General features: G+C 34.2%; 1 protein-coding gene across 1 annotated transcript in view; it reads right to left on the bottom strand.

Annotated features, from left to right (window-relative positions):
• The window catches only part of LOC145325834 (uncharacterized), a 97888-nt gene that overhangs the window by 58087 nt on the left and 19559 nt on the right, over positions 1-20242 (bottom strand). The window contains exons 8-14 of the mRNA XM_080168800.1: positions 15003-15083; positions 14333-14388; positions 13052-13124; positions 10964-11180; positions 10321-10709; positions 5160-5451; positions 4581-4623 (exon numbers count right to left, since the gene is read on the bottom strand). Coding sequence (XP_080024926.1) covers positions 4581-4623; positions 5160-5451; positions 10321-10709; positions 10964-11180; positions 13052-13124; positions 14333-14388; positions 15003-15083 — 1151 coding nt within the window. The remainder of the gene's footprint in view (positions 1-4580; positions 4624-5159; positions 5452-10320; positions 10710-10963; positions 11181-13051; positions 13125-14332; positions 14389-15002; positions 15084-20242) is intronic.

Here is a 20242-nt window from a genome sequence, read left to right as displayed (position 1 = left end):
GGGCTATGTTATATAAATTAAGGTAAGGGGCTATTAAGGGGCGATTGAGAGGCTATGTAGGGGCTATGTTATATAAATTAAGGTAAGGGGCTATTAAGGGGCGATGGAGAGGCTATATAGGAGCTTTGTTATATAAATTTAGGTAAGGGGCTATTAAGGGGCGATGGAGAGGCTATGTAGGGGCTATGTTATATAGATTAGGGTAAGGGGCTATTAAGGGGCGATGGAGAGGCTATGTAGGGGCTATGCTATATAAATTAAGGTAAGGGGCTATTAAGGGGCGATGGAGAGGCTATGTAGGGCTATGTTATATAAATTAAGGTAAGGGGCTATTAAGGGGCGATTGAGAGGCTATGTAGGGGCTATGTTATATAAATTAAGGTAAGGGGCTATTAAGGGGCGATGGAGAGGCTATATAGGAGCTTTGTTATATAAATTTAGGTAAGGGGCTATTAAGGGGCGATGTAGGAGCGATGAAGGAGCGATGGAGGAGCGATGTAGGGGCGATGTAGGGGCCATCAAAGTACAATGTAATATAAATTTGGAGAAGGAGCGATGAAGGGGCTATGTAGGGGCTATGTTATATAGATTAGGGTAAGGGGCTATTAAGGGGCGATGGAGAGGCTATGTAGGGGCTATGCTATATAAATTAAGGTAAGGGGCTATTAAGGGGCGATGGAGAGGCTATGTAGGGCTATGTTATATAAATTAAGGTAAGGGGCTATTAAGGGGCGATTGAGAGGCTATGTAGGGGCTATGTTATATAAATTAAGGTAAGGGGCTATTAAGGGGCGATGGAGAGGCTATATAGGAGCTTTGTTATATAAATTTAGGTAAGGGGCTATTAAGGGGCGATGTAGGAGCGATGAAGGAGCGATGGAGGAGCGATGTAGGGGCGATGTAGGGGCCATCAAAGTACAATGTAATATAAATTTGGAGAAGGAGCGATGAAGGGGCTATGTAGGGGCTATGTTATATAGATTAGGGTAAGGGGCTATTAAGGGGCGATGGAGAGGCTATGTAGGGGCTATGCTATATAAATTAAGGTAAGGGGCTATTAAGGGGCGATGGAGAGGCTATGTAGGGCTATGTTATATAAATTAAGGTAAGGGGCTATTAAGGGGCGATTGAGAGGCTATGTAGGGGCTATGTTATATAAATTAAGGTAAGGGGCTATTAAGGGGCGATGGAGAGGCTATATAGGAGCTTTGTTATATAAATTTAGGTAAGGGGCTATTAAGGGGCGATGGAGAGGCTATGTAGGGGCTATGTTATATAGATTAGGGTAAGGGGCTATTAAGGGGCGATGGAGAGGCTATGTAGGGGCTATGCTATATAAATTAAGGTAAGGGGCTATTAAGGGGCGATGGAGAGGCTATGTAGGGCTATGTTATATAAATTAAGGTAAGGGGCTATTAAGGGGCGATTGAGAGGCTATGTAGGGGCTATGTTATATAAATTAAGGTAAGGGGCTATTAAGGGGCGATGGAGAGGCTATATAGGAGCTTTGTTATATAAATTTAGGTAAGGGGCTATTAAGGGGCGATGGAGAGGCTATGTAGGGGCTATGTTATATAGATTAGGGTAAGGGGCTATTAAGGGGCGATGGAGAGGCTATGTAGGGGCTATGCTATATAAATTAAGGTAAGGGGCTATTAAGGGGCGATGGAGAGGCTATGTAGGGCTATGTTATATAAATTAAGGTAAGGGGCTATTAAGGGGCGATTGAGAGGCTATGTAGGGGCTATGTTATATAAATTAAGGTAAGGGGCTATTAAGGGGCGATGGAGAGGCTATATAGGAGCTTTGTTATATAAATTTAGGTAAGGGGCTATTAAGGGGCGATGTAGGAGCGATGAAGGAGCGATGGAGGAGCGATGTAGGGGCGATGTAGGGGCCATCAAAGTACAATGTAATATAAATTTGGAGAAGGAGCGATGAAGGGGCTATGTAGGGGCTATGTTATATAGATTAGGGTAAGGGGCTATTAAGGGGCGATGGAGAGGCTATGTAGGGGCTATGCTATATAAATTAAGGTAAGGGGCTATTAAGGGGCGATGGAGAGGCTATGTAGGGCTATGTTATATAAATTAAGGTAAGGGGCTATTAAGGGGCGATTGAGAGGCTATGTAGGGGCTATGTTATATAAATTAAGGTAAGGGGCTATTAAGGGGCGATGGAGAGGCTATATAGGAGCTTTGTTATATAAATTTAGGTAAGGGGCTATTAAGGGGCGATGGAGAGGCTATGTAGGGGCTATGTTATATAGATTAGGGTAAGGGGCTATTAAGGGGCGATGGAGAGGCTATGTAGGGGCTATGCTATATAAATTAAGGTAAGGGGCTATTAAGGGGCGATGGAGAGGCTATGTAGGGCTATGTTATATAAATTAAGGTAAGGGGCTATTAAGGGGCGATTGAGAGGCTATGTAGGGGCTATGTTATATAAATTAAGGTAAGGGGCTATTAAGGGGCGATGGAGAGGCTATATAGGAGCTTTGTTATATAAATTTAGGTAAGGGGCTATTAAGGGGCGATGTAGGAGCGATGAAGGAGCGATGGAGGAGCGATGTAGGGGCGATGTAGGGGCCATCAAAGTACAATGTAATATAAATTTGGAGAAGGAGCGATGAAGGGGCTATGTAGGGGCTATGTTATATAGATTAGGGTAAGGGGCTATTAAGGGGCGATGGAGAGGCTATGTAGGGGCTATGCTATATAAATTAAGGTAAGGGGCTATTAAGGGGCGATGGAGAGGCTATGTAGGGCTATGTTATATAAATTAAGGTAAGGGGCTATTAAGGGGCGATTGAGAGGCTATGTAGGGGCTATGTTATATAAATTAAGGTAAGTGGCTATTAAGGGGCGATAGAGAGGCCATATAGGAGCTTTGTTATATAAATTAAGGTAAGGGGCTATTAAGGGGCGATGGAGGAGCGATGTAGGGGCCATCAAGTTGCAATGTAATATAAATTTGGAGAAGTAGCGATGAAGGGGCGATGTAGGAGCGATGAAGGAGCGATGGAGGAGCGATGTAGGGGCCATCAAGTTGCAATGTAATATAAATTTGGAGAAGGAGCGATGAAGGGGCGATGTAGGAGCGATGAAGGAGCGATGTAGGAGCGATGTAGGGGCCATCACAGTACAATTTAATATAAATTTGGAGAAGGAGCGATGAAGGAGCGATGAAGGAGCGATGGAGGGGCGATGTAGGAGCGATGTAGCAGCGATGTAGGGGCCATCAAGTTGCAATGTAATATAAATTTGGAGAAGGAGCGATGAAGGGGCGATGTAGGAGCGATGAAGGAGCGATGTAGGAGCGATGTAGGGGCCATCACAGTACAATGTAATATAAATTTGAAGAAGGAGCGATGAAGGGGCGATGTAGGAGCGATGGAGGGGCGATGTAGGAGCGATGGAGGGGCGATGTAGGGGCCATCAAAGTACAATGTAATATAAATTTGAAGAAGGAGCGATGAAGGGGCGATGTAGAAGCGATGGAGGGGCAATGTAGGGGCCATCAAAGTACAATCTAATATAAATTTGGAGAAGGAGCGATGGAGGAGCGATGTAGGAGCGATGTAGGGGCCATCAAGGGACTAAGATATATATAATAGTGAAGGGGCCATGAAGAGGCGATATTTAATTAAATAGCCCCTTGGGATAAGAGGACATATCATCTCCTCTTTAGAAGGGGCGATAAAGGAGCGATAAAGGATCATTTAATCGCCTCTTAGGGCAAGGGGCTATTAAATCGCTCCTTTCAAGGAGTCATAACATCGCCTCTTGTTATATGGGGCTATTAAATCGCTCCTTTCAAGGAGCCAATACATCGCCCCTTGTCATAAGAGGCGATCAATTAAAATCATCGCTCCATATGGAGCGATGTCATGGAAAGGACTATACCCAATTTTTTTTAATTATCTTCCTTCCTTTCTAATTTGAATATAAAGGGGGGAAAAGTAGTTTTTTATAACTAAAATTAATATTTCAAAAAAATCTATATCTATGTCACTGCACATAATATGTAGATTAAAACCATATTTTCCAAAGACACATGTCAAAGAAAATTTAATAAAATATTCCTCTCTCTCTCATATAATATTTATTATTATATCTGAATTCAATACTTTGGTATTTGAGGGAATGTGATTCAAGGATAAAATCTATTAACCATTCCACTAGTTAAAGTTTGTAAATAAAATTTAAATAGGTTGATAATCTTAAAATTTATTAAACGCTTTTTCTGTTAAAGAAATCGACTTTAAAAGTTTTTTTTGTATTATAGAATACTTTGCTAAGGTCTAATGGTATCAAATTAACAAGGTTGATAACATCGATAAAAACAAAGCTTTAAAATCAAGAAAGTCGAACATTAATATTTGTAGAGTGTCAAACTTTATAAGTCTAAACAAAGTAGAAATGAATTTATGAAAAATGTATAGAAATCAGCAAGTTTAAAATGGATGTACAAATTTTCTACTAACGTTTCTTAATGGTATTTATTTGTTACAGCAATCTTCAAGCAAAGTGTAATAAATGATTTGACTTTCATATTGTAAGTCAATTAGATATGAATACCTGCATAATGGAAACAATCTATCAGTCCAGAGTCATGGAGAGCCTAAAATATTCAATTTCTTATTTAAAAGTTAGAATCCCTATAATAAAGTAACAGGATTTTTGTTTGAACTGAGGGATCTCGCTAACCGATATGTTTTTCATTTACAGGATAGCTTCTCATAGGTCCCGGGAAGGTTTATAACTATTTTTGGGGAGGGGGATTTTTACTGCTGCTGGAATAACATTAAGTGCTTAAACTAAATTCATAGAAAATGACTTATTTAGTGATTTATTGAAAATATTTGTCAGGTTTTTGATAATTTTTCTTACCAAAGCAATTTATTATACAATTTCTATTTTGGATAAATTACCAAATATTTTATTCACAAAGCAGAAACAGTTTCATCCAGTATTATAAAATATAAAAAAAGAAGTATTATATAATTTTTCAATTACTGTAATTGAAAAAAAATGTACATAACTTAAAGTAATCTTATTTAATCTTTTTCATAATAAACAAGGATGATTTTTTTTATATAATTGCTTATATGTTGTAAAAATGGATAACTCTAGCTAATCTTCATTTTTTAATATTACCTTATAAACTCCACTATATGCAATCATAGCTCTAAATCCCCCGCCAGATGTCACCAGTGCCAACTTTGGCAACTTTCTCTCAGGTTTTGGCGCGTTTTTATCAAAGCTTGGTTCTGATTGGTCATTGGGTAGACTATTGATGAAAGGTGATTGGTCACTATTACTGTTGCTTATTTTTGATTGGATGAAATTTGTTTCTGAGGTTTCTGATTGGATATTAAATTCTTTTTGCCATGATTGGTTATGGTTTGGCAAGGGGTTTTCTTTTATATGAGAGCAATTACCGTTGGTCCTAAAAATAGATAGAAATAATTAGTTTTAGTTCTATGACATTCTCATGGTGTAAAAGGAAGATTTTTATATTTCTTTGTCTCAAACCCTAATAGGTTCCTTCTTAAGTACATATTGAAATAATAAATGACCAAAAAAATTCAACAAAACACTAATAATGTACATTAGGATATATAAGTTGCAAGGAATTTTATTGTTGTAGGGAGATTTAACCCTTAACGGTGGGGGGGGGGGCGTTGAACGCCCCCCCTTACGTTTTTTTCTATCTCATTTTCTGTGTGTGAAAGATAAAGAGCTCAAACTGCGTGACTTTTTAAGTATGGGTATGACACATAACTGAGAGTTGGAATTTTGTTAATATCTCCATCCTGGCGGGCACAAGATGCCAGCAAACATGGCAGGGTCATCCAGGTAAAAAGAGCAAAAATATTTTTTTGACTTAAACAAAGCATTTTATCCTACCAAAATACTAAAATATCCTCTAGTAGAACATACTCATATTAAATACACGTGTTCAAGTCAATTTCAGGTTCCAGGTATGATCCTGCAGGTCCTGATCCTGCAGGTCTCCAGAAATCTTTAAAAGGCTCCTGTGGCCGCAATTTTTGACATAAACTAATTTTAAACTAAAGCTTTTCTTACATGTCTACATAACGTATTAAAATTTCATAAAGATCTGACGCTGTTTTCCGCCGACTGCCAACTGCCGACTGCGGCGGCTGGCAGCTGCCAAGTACAGCTGCGTTCACTAAAATTTATGTTTTGATATTTCTAACAAAAAATTTACATAAAGATAAACATTTTCTGCAAAAAAAATTTCTTCTAGCTTAAAAAATAAAAAATTACAGCCGTTTGAAATTTTAAAAAGTAAAAAAGGACCTAAAAACAAAGGTTATTAATTAAAAGGGGGAAGGAAGCGAAAATTGACTTTGACTCACTTAAGGTCGGAAATTTATTACCAAACAGGGGACATGCACAAAATTTTTTAGCCCCTTAGCTCAAATGGGAAACGCCCCCTCCCCTAACTGATTAAGGTGCGGCAAAAGGCCTGACTGTTAAGGGTTAAAATCTGCATTAAATTTTAAGGATTTTTCATAAAATTCGTTTTTTGTATAATTTTTTATCTAAAAGTGGAAATACAATTTGAGTTCATAAATTTTGACCAATAGGATAGGTGGATTGGAAACTACCTGCGCTCTAATTGGTTGAATGATGTGCGACACTTAAGCTTCTCCAATTAATTTTCAATCCACAAATTACAGATTGCAAAATTAATTAACTTAAATGGTATTTTCGCTTTTAGATAAAGAATTATACAAAAAACGAATTTTCTAAAAAAAATCCTTAAAATTTGATGCAGATTTCAAATCTCCCTCTAACATTAAAATTCTTTCCAACTTATATATCTTAATGTATATAATATGTCAATAGTATATAATATTGTATAAAATTACATTTGGTTTAATATTTTTAAACCATAGATTTATATTAAAATATGAAATACCTAATGAAAATTCGGATATTGTTTTATAATAGATTTTATGTAACATATTTCTAAGAAAGGGTATTTATAGATTTAAAATATTACAGAAAGCAAAAAACATAAAGTGTAAAAAAGTACAATTTCATTTTTGCCAAAGACGTGGGTATACATCAAACAAAACAGTAAACATCTTTTAGTCAACATCATCAACATCAAATATTTATTTCAGTCAACATATTAAAATACAGTGATAATGACAGATTAAGAATATTTACATATAGCATAAGTTTATATAAATCATTGATACTAAATAATAAACATAAGAATATGTTGCTAGAGGCAGGATCTAACGCAAACATAGAGTGCAAGCTAAAGTTATAAAGTCAACAATTTTTAATTAGTAACCCTAGGAACATGCGGTGAAAGGATCAAGCCCTATACAAAAAAACTAAATATAAAATATACAGATGTACTTAAGTGAATGGAAAAATAAAAAATTTAGTGCTTTTTTTATAAAACTCAGGAGCAAAAGAATAAGGTTTAAGGTTAAATGTTAAAAAGTTTTAAAGATTACAACAAAGCATAAAAAAGAAGTTGACGGCGATGTAGTACGTTTAAGACCTAGCAAATTTTGCTTTCTAATTAAAACAATAAAACAATTAGTGGATTAGTCAACGGGGGCTCCTTTATTTTTTAAATAAATGAAAAATAAGGGAGGGGGTAGTTATTTCGGTACTACGTCAAACCCTAGATACGTGAAACAGTAGATGCGACAAACGCTAGACAGACAAACCCTAGACACGACAAGTGCTAGATACGACAAACGCTAGAATGCGACAAACGCTAGAATATAACAAACTCTAGATTTTTTTCTAAAGGCGACAAACAACAGATACGACAAACGCTAGAATTATTTCATTAGAATAACTACTGCGGGGACTATACCTGCTGCGGTTCCCTGACCAGTATCCAATATAACCTAACCTATCCTGACCTAAAGTGATAAAAAAACGAAATACAACCACAAAACCCCCTACCTATTACCTAACCCCTATTTTAATCTCTTTTAAAAACAAGGATGACAACATCCATAAAAGCGAAGCACTGAAACGGTAAGACAAACGGACATTAACACTTGTATAATGTCAAAACTGAATAATCAGAATATAAATGTATAAGAATCGAAGCAAAATTGTAAGTAAAATTGTTGAAAAACTGCTTGATACAGAATAATGGACATACTTACAACTTTAGTACTTGATTATAGAGTTGCTTTGCTTAAAAGATTGTACTTTGTTGTCCCAGGAATCAGTATACCAAAAATCAGATCAATCGGATTATTATATCACATAAAAATGAGTTGTTAAAAAAGTAAAAAAAAATGGACGTACGGACATTCTGGTAATGATTATAGATTAGCTACGGTTTCTAAATCGTACCTAACTATAACAGGAAAGTTAACATGCAAAGTTTGAAATCAATAGGACAATTCTAACATGCCTAAATTAACGAAAAAAGCTGTCCGTTTGTGACGGACGGACGTAAGGGCCGACCCTAATTATAGAAAAGCTTCGCTTTTAATAAAGTGGGATGATTTTCAGTGCTTAACAAGTAGAGGGAGAGGGGACAATAAGCTGTTTATTTCTCTATTCCCCAAAGTTTTTTAATAACGTTTTCATATTCGTTGGCTAAACAACTTTTGGGACTTTAGTGAATTTTGATCAGGTGGATCATTAAGTTGTGTGTTCAAAAGTGTCAACCACTAACTTTAATCTGAAGTAAAGATAATTTTATGTATCATCATTGGGGATGTACATCAATTTACCGGCCACTGTCTTATCCCATTAGATCCCTGCTCAACAAGAAGGTGTTAATGTGAAATTATAAGTAAATCATTTTCTCGTATTTATTCGAATCCGGTGGATAGGTACCGGTTCTCATCCATACGAAAAAACTATGTCTAGCATCGTATTATATCCAGCTTTCTACGAATATAAAAATGTACAATCATATGATTAAAACCAGTTTTTTTAGCCAGTGCCTTCGGCACCTCGGGGCTAAAAAAACTAGTTTTAATCTTACAATTGTACATTCTATATCCGCGTAAAGCCGTTTATAATACGATGCGAGAAATAACTATCATATTCTATAGTCCTATCACTGGATATTTGTCAAGAATTTGAAAAAAATTAGAGTAGAAATAGTAGGACGACAAATGTATGTAAATTTATTTGAAAAAAACACGCACAAGATGTTTGCTTCATGGAGAAAAAGATTTGAAAATGTACAATTTTAATTTCTTATCCTATTGGCTATGATATAAAGAAATTTTGTTTGTTTGTAGCAAAGTATCTTGCAAAACATTGAACCGATTGGGTTCTCCTTTACAGGGTAGCTTGTTATAGGTACTGGAAAGGTTTGTAACTATTTTGAAGGAGGGTGCCACCATCCTACCGAGAGAAACGCCCCTAGAAAAAAGTAATCACCCCCAAAAAAAAATTTTTTATTTTCTCTTTACATGTAAATTTAAAAAATTGGGTTATCGAGTTCTTTTCCTGCCTCCTAAAAGACAACTAGAGGCCTCTAGGGGCGTAGCTGCTATTTTATATATATGGAAAGATTAAATTAATCCTATCGGCTCCTTCTTGTAAGAAATAAATTTAAAACACATATGTACATCAGAAAGTTTCTTTTTAAATGAATGCATTTTTTTTTATTTTTGCATTTATATGATTCTAGTAAATTAATTACTGCAAAAATTTAGGAAGGGAGATGACATTCAAAATCAAAATGTTCTCCAAAGTTTCGAAACCTGTAGTACTGTACTCTCAATCATGCCAAAACTTTAAACTATTTAATAATTTATTTAAGAAGTATTTTGCTTATATCTTATATATAATATTTTCCGTATTCCTTTTCTTCTCAAAAAAAAAGTTTGTTTGATGTTACCCTAGAGAATATATTAGTTTACATTTCTACAGTATTTACGTCATGTGTAAACAGAAAATGTTTCATATTTCAAATGTATCTAAAAAGACATTCTTGAAAAAATGTTTTAAATCTTCAGTGGACCAAAAATACCACCCTTTCCCCCAACTTTCATGAAATGATAAAAATAATTGTTGGAAAAGTTTGGATACTTAATAAAATTTATGTTTTTATTAATTTTGGTCAGTTAAGGTTAGGTAAATATTGAGTACTTGGTAACTTCTATGGGTTAAGGCACTGAAGTGACTGGGCCCCAGGCAGGAGTTAGACTTATGTAAAAACTACTACCCCTTCCCTTCCTCTTTATTCTCAATTTAGTTTAAAAATAAGATGGGGTAGGTATCAAAGCTCAACAGGCCTTTTTACGTGAAAGCACTGCTTAGGCAATGCAAATCTTACCCTGTTTCAGTCTTATTCATTTTCTTGTTATTGCCATCATTAACTTGATAATTAGTATCTTTAACATTTTCTGAGTTATCTTTATATTTATCTTCTTGCTTTTCCATAGTTTCAATAATAATTTCATTATTAACATTATCTCTAGCATCACTTATTGGCTTAAATTTCTCTACATCATCATTATTTTTATTATTAACTTGTAATACTGTATCACTTGCTTCAACTGAGCAGTCAAGATCATTTTTATGAGTATTATTACAATCATAATCTTTGGCAACTTTATTATCACAGTTAGTGTTGGTGTTGAGATCACATAGTTTGGAAGAAACAGCTGCGGAAAAATCTTCAGCTGTTTTGTTCTGTTCGGATGGAAGGCATGGATTAGGTTCCTGAAATTTAAATGTATGATTAGAAAGGTATTTTAGGCCAAAATAATAGGGAATTTCCCTTTAAGTCCCTTAGTGAGCACACTAACCCCCTTTTAAAAAAATAAATTGAATTTTTGTCTGTATGTTTATTACTTTATATCAAGTTAGGTTAGGTTATATTAGGTGCTGTGTAGTTAAGCCGGATTAGGGCCATTAAGTATTCTCATATGGATAGACACATTTGCGTTACATTTTTCTAATCAATTTAATTTTACCTGGTTTCTTTGGTCATAATTTCTATAACTCAAGTCTGACAATGTATTGCTAGAAGTGCTGAGAGGTTGCGAGGTGGCTGCCGTGCCCTCGGAGCTCCAGGCACATGGGTGAAGACGACTTTCATCAGTTGGCGCCATTTTGAAAGATTCAGGTGAGGAGAGATGACTGTTTGATGCGCTCTCAAGAAAGTAGAGTTGATTAGAGGTTGGACTGTTACTAAAAATATAATTTTGTCTATTTCAAATGCAATGGTGTATAAATGACCTTAATCCATAACAAATTACAAAATACACTGCATAAAAGTTTTTGATAGAATTTAAACCTGTAACGTTATAAATGTATACTTAGCTTATAAAAGTAAGTGCATTTCTAAAATCCAAAAATTCAACAAAATAAAAGAAGGAGAATATTAATAAGAAACTATTACAGACAGACATACATAGAGACATCATAGTGATGGAATATAATCTAGAACAAATTTCATTTCAGAATATTTACTTCAAGTAGGCAGTCAACTGTAAATCTTCACGATCAGGGATAAGGGATGGGAAACGTAGGAAAATATTATTTCAGGCCTATTTCAAGCCTAGGCCTATTTCTAGCCTAATAAACCAGTTTTGGGATAGCGCAGTGGTTCGTATAAAATGCTAATGAAAAAGCTGTGTGTGTGTGTGTGATAGCCTGATATCTAGTTGCCGAAAGTGTACGCAGTTTCCTGGGTGTTTCCTCATCCTCGCTCAATATTTACTACTAGCTACAAATCTTCAAACTTCCCTTAAAAAAATCAAAATTTGAATGTGTAAACGATTTATACAATATACATTATAAATTTGAATTTTTTAAATTTTTTTTTTTTTTGAAGTTTGAAGCTTTTTTAGCTAGTAGTAAATATTGAGCTAGGATGAGGAAACACTCAGGAAACTGCGTACACATTCGGCAACTAGATATCAGGCTATCGTGTGTGTAGATAAAGTATAGAATCAAATTCAGGTAGCTAGTTTAAAGTAAAAAACATAACTTTTTATAAGCCTATATATTAATGGCTTTTGTTAAAATGAAGTTTTTTCTCTCCCAAAATTTTTTATCTTTTACTTTGGTAATTTGAACTGTCAGAAAGCTATCGTTGGGTTTCCCTCAGACAGATTTTAGTTTGTAGTATTTGCATTTTTATTAATGAGTAAAAATTTTATTTGAAAATTTCATTGCTAATTAAAATTCAAAATAAATAAATAAATATGCACTTGGGTAACATTCTATCAAGTTCTTTGGAACTATAATGTAATGATATATCTGTACTGTGTTGTATTGTACAAAAATTATTGTTAAGGTGTTGTTTCAATTCCGTACTAAATTTTTAAAATTCAAAATACAACATCTAATTTATAAACTACCAAATGAAAATTCGTAGCTACCTTCTTTCCAAAAAAATAATCCCGTTATTTTTGTTTTTTCTATATGGCCCTTTTTTAATGTTTAACACTAAGCAGATTTAATAATTAAACTAATGTGATCTAACACCATTTATATTTATTTTTTCGTAGCAGACGAAATCATTATTTTTTCTATAATTGTCTGCTTCTAAAATTTCCGCCATCTGTGATTTGGGCTTGTTTTGTATCAACCAATCACCAATTGGCGCCGCCAATTGGTGATTGGTTGATACAAAACAAGCCCAAATCACAGAACACTATTGGTTTAGAGCGGTAGCCAATATGAGCCATCCGCCAGTAAGGTCATTAAATTAGGCAAATGGTAAAAGTTGCATGATCCCTTTCAAAACCAGGCCGAGACCTAATTTATGGCCAGGTTTCCTATCCCTTATCCCTGTTCACGATAAAATTAACACCGTCAGAGGTAAAATTGATATGGATTTTAAAGGTTTTTATTGGACGGGGGGATGGGGGGGAGGGTATTAGGCTATTTTTTGTGGGTTCCTTGGCACGCACCCTCAACATACGAGTAAGGGGGGAAAGAGGTGAAACTTATGACACACCAAAATCTTTTTTTTGATGGGGGCATGGCCTCAATTTCTTCCCCTCCCCCTCTTAGGACGTTTTTAGAGGGGGGGGGGGATTTAATTAACTTACCTTAGTGAAGGATCAGGAGTGCTGAGGGGTGGCAGGCGCAAATCCAGCCAGCTTCCCCCTTTTCTCTTCTCATCTAAAATAATTGTTATTGATTGATTTTTTGCATTTATTAATAGCTACAATTTTCCGGATTTTTTCTTTTTTATTGCAGTTTATTAAGTTTTGTACTGACCTAGCAATTCCTTTTTTTCCAAACAAAAAATCAAAGCTCCAAATGGGTTTGAATTTGAGGCTAAGTCGCGGCTGCCGTGCACGGGTTTAATTAAACTGGTTTTAATCTTATAATTTTTTAATTTAAAATCCGCAGAAAGCTGTCTATAAAACGATACGATAAATAACTATTCCTACGATCTTTTCAAAACGTTTCTATATCTTTAAGCTTTCATTAGTAATTTGTATTAATTGTACTTTCTATATTGTATATTTTTTAAGCGAAGCTTTTCTATAATTAGGGTAAGTTCGTGTGTCCGTAACGGAATTGCTCTTATTGTGAATATAGACATGTTAAAATTGTCCTATTGTTTTCAGTCGCTAGGTCTATTTTTTCCTATAATTTTTTTATATGATAAAATTGTCCTATTCAACTGATTTTTGAAATACTGATTCAAAGACATTAAGAAACAATGTTATAAGCGAAGCATATCTATAATAATAATAAATCCTTAGAAATATGTCCTTAAAAAGTATTTAAGCAATTTGGCAACAAATTTACATACAATTTTTTATACTGTTTTTTAAGTTTTGACACTCTACAGTTCTTATTGATCGTTTGTCCTGCCATCTTATTTTAAAGCCTCACTATTATGAATGTTGTCATCATTGTTTATGCTCAAAATGCTGATTTTAAACATATAGTACCTTAATATTAATCTATAGATTACAGCATAGAAAATCATAAGTCAGCTAGTATTATTTATAGAGTTGGAAGCTGAGACGCAAAATTCTTTGGAATTTGCTCAGGGATGTTATAGGATAAGACAAATGACGAAGAATGTTTCACGCCCAATAACGCTACGATAATTGTAATTTATCGCATTAGAATATAGACAGCTTTCCGCAATTATTAAAATGAAAGATTAAAGTCAAACCAGTTTTCCCCGAGAGACTGAAAGCTTGGGCTGACAAAACTGTTTTTTTTTGGAAAATTGTCTATAGCACGATACATGATTTTTCAATACTGAGAAACAGTTCTACTCCAGCTGGATTCAGTGGAATTTACAATGACCTTTTCCTCCCTGGGTAAAATTTATCTGAAAATCAAGAATAAGAATAAAATTTTACCATGATTTTTTCTTTCATCATTTTCTAGACTTTTTCTAATATTTTCCAAAGCATTCCTGAAAATTTGTAAAAAAAAGGTTATTTTTTAAAAACGCACTTTTTATAACTTACTTTTGCTCAGGGAAGTTTTTCTATAAATAGGGCCAGTCCGTTCGTCAGTAAAATTTAGTTCTTATTTGATTATTTAGACATGTCAGAATTGTCCTATCGATTTCAAACTTAGCATGATGATTCCTATGACGTTAGGTTCGTTTTAGAATGATATTTTTCGATGAATAATTTTTTCTTAAATATGAGCTGCAAATCTAGATAAAATGACTCACGACCTTGATTAAGCCTTTCTGAAAAACACAATTAAGCCAAAGATCAAAGTCTGTTATGTTCTTAGAAATCTTTGAACTAGACAATTAGATCACAGGGGACAGTCAGACATTTAAACTTTAAAAACAAGAGTAACTCTTTGGATAGTTTACAATTGCTTCGTCCCTAGACTGCCGGGGGTGGGGGGTATGGAAGACAGGAAAACACAAAACCACTCCAAGATATTTTCAAGGCTTATCTAAAAAAGTACACTCAGTTCAAACCATCAATTTCAATGATCGTTAGCTTCAGACAAAAAAAAAATCTTACTGCTTTACATTAAGGGAAAGAATAAGAGTTTTAAACCTACCTAACAACTCTATCACGATGGTGTAGAAATTCTGCTTCTTTTTCACCAATTTCAGCCTTGAATCTCATCTCTTTATATTCACTGAAAATAATTATAATTGTTATTAAAAACAACGCCGCCAAAGTAAGAAAATAATAGATGTAGAATACATTTGGATATTATGACAATGGGAAAATTGTCGTCAATTTAGCTTGCTAACATTGAACTTATATATTGGTCAGCTCTTTCAACCAGTAGGAAGGGAGGGGTTGGGGTAATAGGTCTTGATGGGGGGAATCGTTACTTTAGCCCACTGTGTGTTTCACTTTATAATAGAAAATAAAAATCTGGTGTAAGATCCAAGTAATAATATATTCATTAAGGAGATAATAACATGACAAAAATTTAGTGTAAGTCATGCAATTTAAATTTTATAAATATTACTAGAGTTGGCTCGATATAACTATCTCGCTATTAGCTAGGTTTATTCAATGATTTATTTACGTTTTTTGGATTTACAATATAAAATACGCTCTATATTTCTATAAAATCCTTTCGTGGCATTCTTTTACTAAAAACCCACCTTGTATTGGCATAGTTTAATAACCAATTCAAAATTAATCTAATAACCTTTACAAACTGACATTTTAATTCATACATTTTATTTCACAAATTCACTCTCTTTAGATTTTTTTGAAATAGACAACATTGAATATATTTTTGAAAACATGTTGTGTTCATCACAACATGTTGTAACATACATAGGGGTGGTTTTTTTTTAAAAAGAATGATGCGTTATTTTTTTTTTATCTTTCCTTTGTCATGAAATCTATGTACTTTCTCTCCCCCTCTCTGTCTCTTTCTGTCTCTTTTTCTCTCTCTCTCTCTCTCTCTCTCTCTGTCAACAATATTTTCTGAAACAATATTTTTTATTTTATATACTTTAGCATGTAAACTAAGGCTGTAAAATTGTAATTTTTATCCAATGCTGATGTGGCTCTTTTGGTTAAGGCGTCAGGTTTGAGATGTTAAGTTTCAAGGTGAGTGGTTCAAGACTCACCACTGAAAATTTTTTTTCAATCTTAAATACTTTGGCATGTAAATTAAGGCTGTAAAACTATAATCTTTATCTAATGCTTTATGGCTCTTTTGGTTAAGGCGTCAGGTTTGAGATGTCAAGTTTCAAGGTGGGTGGTTCAAGACTCACCACTGAAACATTATTTTTCTTTCAATTTTATATACTTTGGCATAAAAACGAAGGCTGTAAAACAATAGTCATTGTCTCATGATAATTTAGCTCTTTTGGTAAAGGCATCAGGTTTGAGATGTCAAGTTTCAAGGTGGATGGTTCAAGACTCGCCACTGAAACATTATTTTTTTTTCAATCTTATATACTTTGGCATGTTTATTAAGGCTGTAAAACTATATTAATTGTCTCATTCTGATTTAGCTCTTTTGGTTAAGACGTCAGGTTTGAGAAGTCAAGTTTCAAGGTGGATGGTTCAAGACTCACCACTGAAACATTATTTTTCTTTCAATCTTATTTACTTTGGCATGTAAATTAAGGCTGTAAAACTATAATCTTTATCCAATGCTTATCTGGCTCTTTTGGTCAAGACATCAGGTTTGAGATGTCAAGTTTCAAGGTAGGTGGTTCAAGACTTACCACTGAAACATTATTTTTTTTAAATCTTATTTATTTTGGTACATACACTAAGGCTGTAAAACAATAGTGATTGTCTCATGCTGAATCAGCTCTTTTGATTAAGGTGTTAGATTAAAGATGTCAAGTTTCAAGGTGGGTTGTTCAAGACTCACCACTGAAACATTATTTTTTTAAAAATCTTATATACTTTGACATGTAAATTAAGGCTGTAAAACTATAATAATTGTCTCAAACTGATTTAGCTCTTTTGGTTAAGGCATCAGGTTTGAGATGTCAAGTTTCAAGGTGGTTCAAGACTCATCACTGAAACATTATTTTTTTCAATCTTATTTACTTTGGCATGTAAACTAAGGCTGTAAAATGTTAATAATATTTGTCGCATGCTGATTTAGCTCTTTTGGTTAAGGCGTCAGGTTAGAGATGTCAAGTTTCAAGGTGGATGGTTCAAGACTCACCACTGAAACATTATTTTTTTAAAATCTTATATACTTTGGCATGTTTACTAAGCCTGTAAAACTATAATAATTGTCTCATGCTGTAATAGCTCTTTTAGTTAAGGCGCCAGGTTTGAGACGTCAAGTTTCAAGGTGGTTCAAGACTCATCACTGAAACATTATTTTTTTTCAATCTTTTTTACTTTGGCATGTAAACTAAGGCTGTAAAATGTTAATAATATTTGTCGCATGCTGAATTAGCTCTTTTAGTTAAGGCGTCAGGTTTGAGATGTAAAGCTTCAAAGTGGGTTGTTCAAGACTCACCACTGAAATAATATTTTTTTAATCTTATATACTTTGGCATGTAATAGCTTTTTGATATTTTAAGTGACTGTTGGTATAAGGTAAATGTTTAAAAATATTTTTTTTTACTTTTACCAAATATTAATTATTATCTCAAGGAGTGAAAATGATATTTAGTGTTAAGGGTAGATTTGAACCATCTGACCTAAACTGGAACCTCATCTCTACCCCTGAGCTACAATGACAGACATGAAAGAGTAAAATTTTAAATTATACTATAAGAATTATGTTTTTGTCTATCTTGTCTTTTTTCACCACTGATAATTGGTCTCCGTCATAGCTCATTTATAGAATGTCGGTTACCTTATCCGTATGATGCGGGTTCGAGGCTCTCCGAGAGGGGCGGGGTTTTTGTAGTTGTTAAAAATTGGAAGAATTTATAAAACAAAAGTTGTCACAAATATAGGTATTAAATGGAAAATTGTAAAGTACACCTGGTACTAAGCAGTAGCTTGGTGTACTATTGTATGTACGGCTTCGTAAGAAGGGGCGTAATCTGTCACTAAGTAAATGTTTTAGTTGTTACGACGAAAGACCTAATGGACTACAAAAAAACTAAAAATATATACCTTATGGACAAACTGAATCCCCCTTAATTAAATTGAAAATAAGTTTCCCTAATAGGCCTATACCTGCGTTGCCCAAATCCTGCGGTAACTGACATTAGCAAACCTAGTGATAAACTACACCCCAATATTTCAAAAATAAGGGGGGAGGTTGTTGCTCGAAAATACACTTTAGGGGAAATTGTCGTACTTACTTTCATCATACAAGTACTACTTTGAAAGAAAAGATAAAAAAGATGAATTTATATTTCTTTTCAATTAGAAAGAAAAAAAAAGATTTTTTTCTCAAACATTTTGTAATCTTTCTTTCACTTTAAGCAGGGTTTCGGATCCGCATTGATTTTATGCGGATCCGGATCCGGATGCGGATCCGGATCCTACTGGATCCGGATCCGGATCTTTGACAATAAAAATAAAATCACCAAATTTTTCAAAAAAATTTTATTCTTTAATTCGAAGTCAAAAATACTTTTAATTTTCAAGTCTGAACCTAAACCTTAAAGATTGGCTCTCATCAAGAGAATGTCTGAGATTTTATATAAATTTAGGTAGATTTTTCCATTTTTTCTGCATTTTTTGGAGTCTAAGGATCCGGATCCGGATCCTTGGACTCAAAAATATGCGGATCCTTGCGGATCTGGATCCGGATCCGGATCCAAAACCCTGACTTTAAGGATTACTTTCAAAAATAAATTTATTCATATTGAATACTTAAAATTAAGAAATTATTTTTTTCCATTAAAAATTGAGACTTCTTTTTCTAGAAGCTTTATAACTTTCATATATAAGAACAAATGGTTTATTTTATGGACATCATGTATTTTCTAAACCTTTAATACTCTATTTAAATGATTTTTAAAAGTTTGACTGTTTGTCAGAAACACACATGGGGAAACGTGATTTTCTCAGCTCCTATTTAAAATACTCATTCCAATTTCCATTTAGTGGCCGACAAATCCTAATAAAATTTAGTGAAAATATGTTGAATGTAAAATTAATTAATCCCTGAAAATTTCAGCCCTGTATCTTGAAAAGGAGCTGAGAAAATTACGAAAACTTAAAAATCTAGGAGTCGATCTAGCACCCCAAATAACAGACAGATGGACAAAACAATGTATATATTATATGGGCATATATGATAGCAATCTTCACTAAAAATTTCAGCTGTCTATTTCTCCTATAGCGTTACGGACTGACGGACTAACTGACTGACTGACTGATTGGCGGACGGACGGACGGACGGACAGACAAAGTGAATTGTAGAGTAGTAACCTAAAATTGAATTATAAAAGCTGAACAGAAAGTTTTCATGAAGCAAAATGTTTTCTTAATTGTTTTGGTCAAGAAATCTATTAAACCATGACGTCACCGATTCATAATGGATCAATAGCAAAAACAAGAATGAAAATAGACAAAGATTTCCTCGTTACGGAGGGATTGTTCTTCGATTTAAGTGATCATTTAAAGAAGCCAAAGCATCTTTACCTTGTAATTCTATTACGTTGCACACTCAAAGGTGTTATCAAACAGACAACTAACCTTTGTCTATGCTTGGTAATGGCAGTGAGTTGCACATTCCCCCCTACTCTCAATATAGTTGTCATGTGCCAGACACGCTATCTTTGACGCTTATGCTGTGGAGTTTAAGTTAGATTATACTATTTCCATTAGGCGCCGGTTTTAGACGATTGTTGTCATTTCTGAGTTTTTGATGGGCACGGCACATAGAGTGGGAAGAAGTTGTTTTATTTAGGTTACTCTGAATTACTTTTATTGAGGCAATTGAAATTTACTAAATATCATGTGAAGTAAGTTTTTTTTGCATAACCAAACAGATTTTTTCTGGATAAATTTCAATAGGACGCGGCTTTTATTTTTTTTACATTAATGTTACCGGCCGGGTAAAATGGGTCGATAGCAATTATAAATTGATTTTTGTAAGACTCGATACAGATTTGTTTAACGTAGGCAATAAGAAAATGGTGGTTTCTATAATGGTTATGAGTATAACCTATCACAGTCTGTCATAAAAAAGTATATTTTTGACGAACAACCGAAGCTCTTTATATGGGGCTTAAAAATGACGTCTTACAATACAAATGAATCAATAGAAAGGCCAATACACAGACGAATTTAACAATGGCACGCCAGTTAGCATTTTAACTGACCAATGGTAGGCCAGTATGGCGTCATTTTAAGAGATACAATACAAAGCTTCCGTACAAACTTAAT

This window comes from Acartia tonsa, chromosome 8 (assembly GCF_053477335.1).
Source record: "Acartia tonsa isolate MP-2025a chromosome 8, ASM5347733v1, whole genome shotgun sequence".
NCBI classification, from domain to species: Eukaryota; Metazoa; Arthropoda; class Copepoda; order Calanoida; family Acartiidae; genus Acartia; species Acartia tonsa.
Note: the sequence above shows the minus strand (reverse complement) of the source record. Positions and strands in the feature narration are given on the sequence as shown.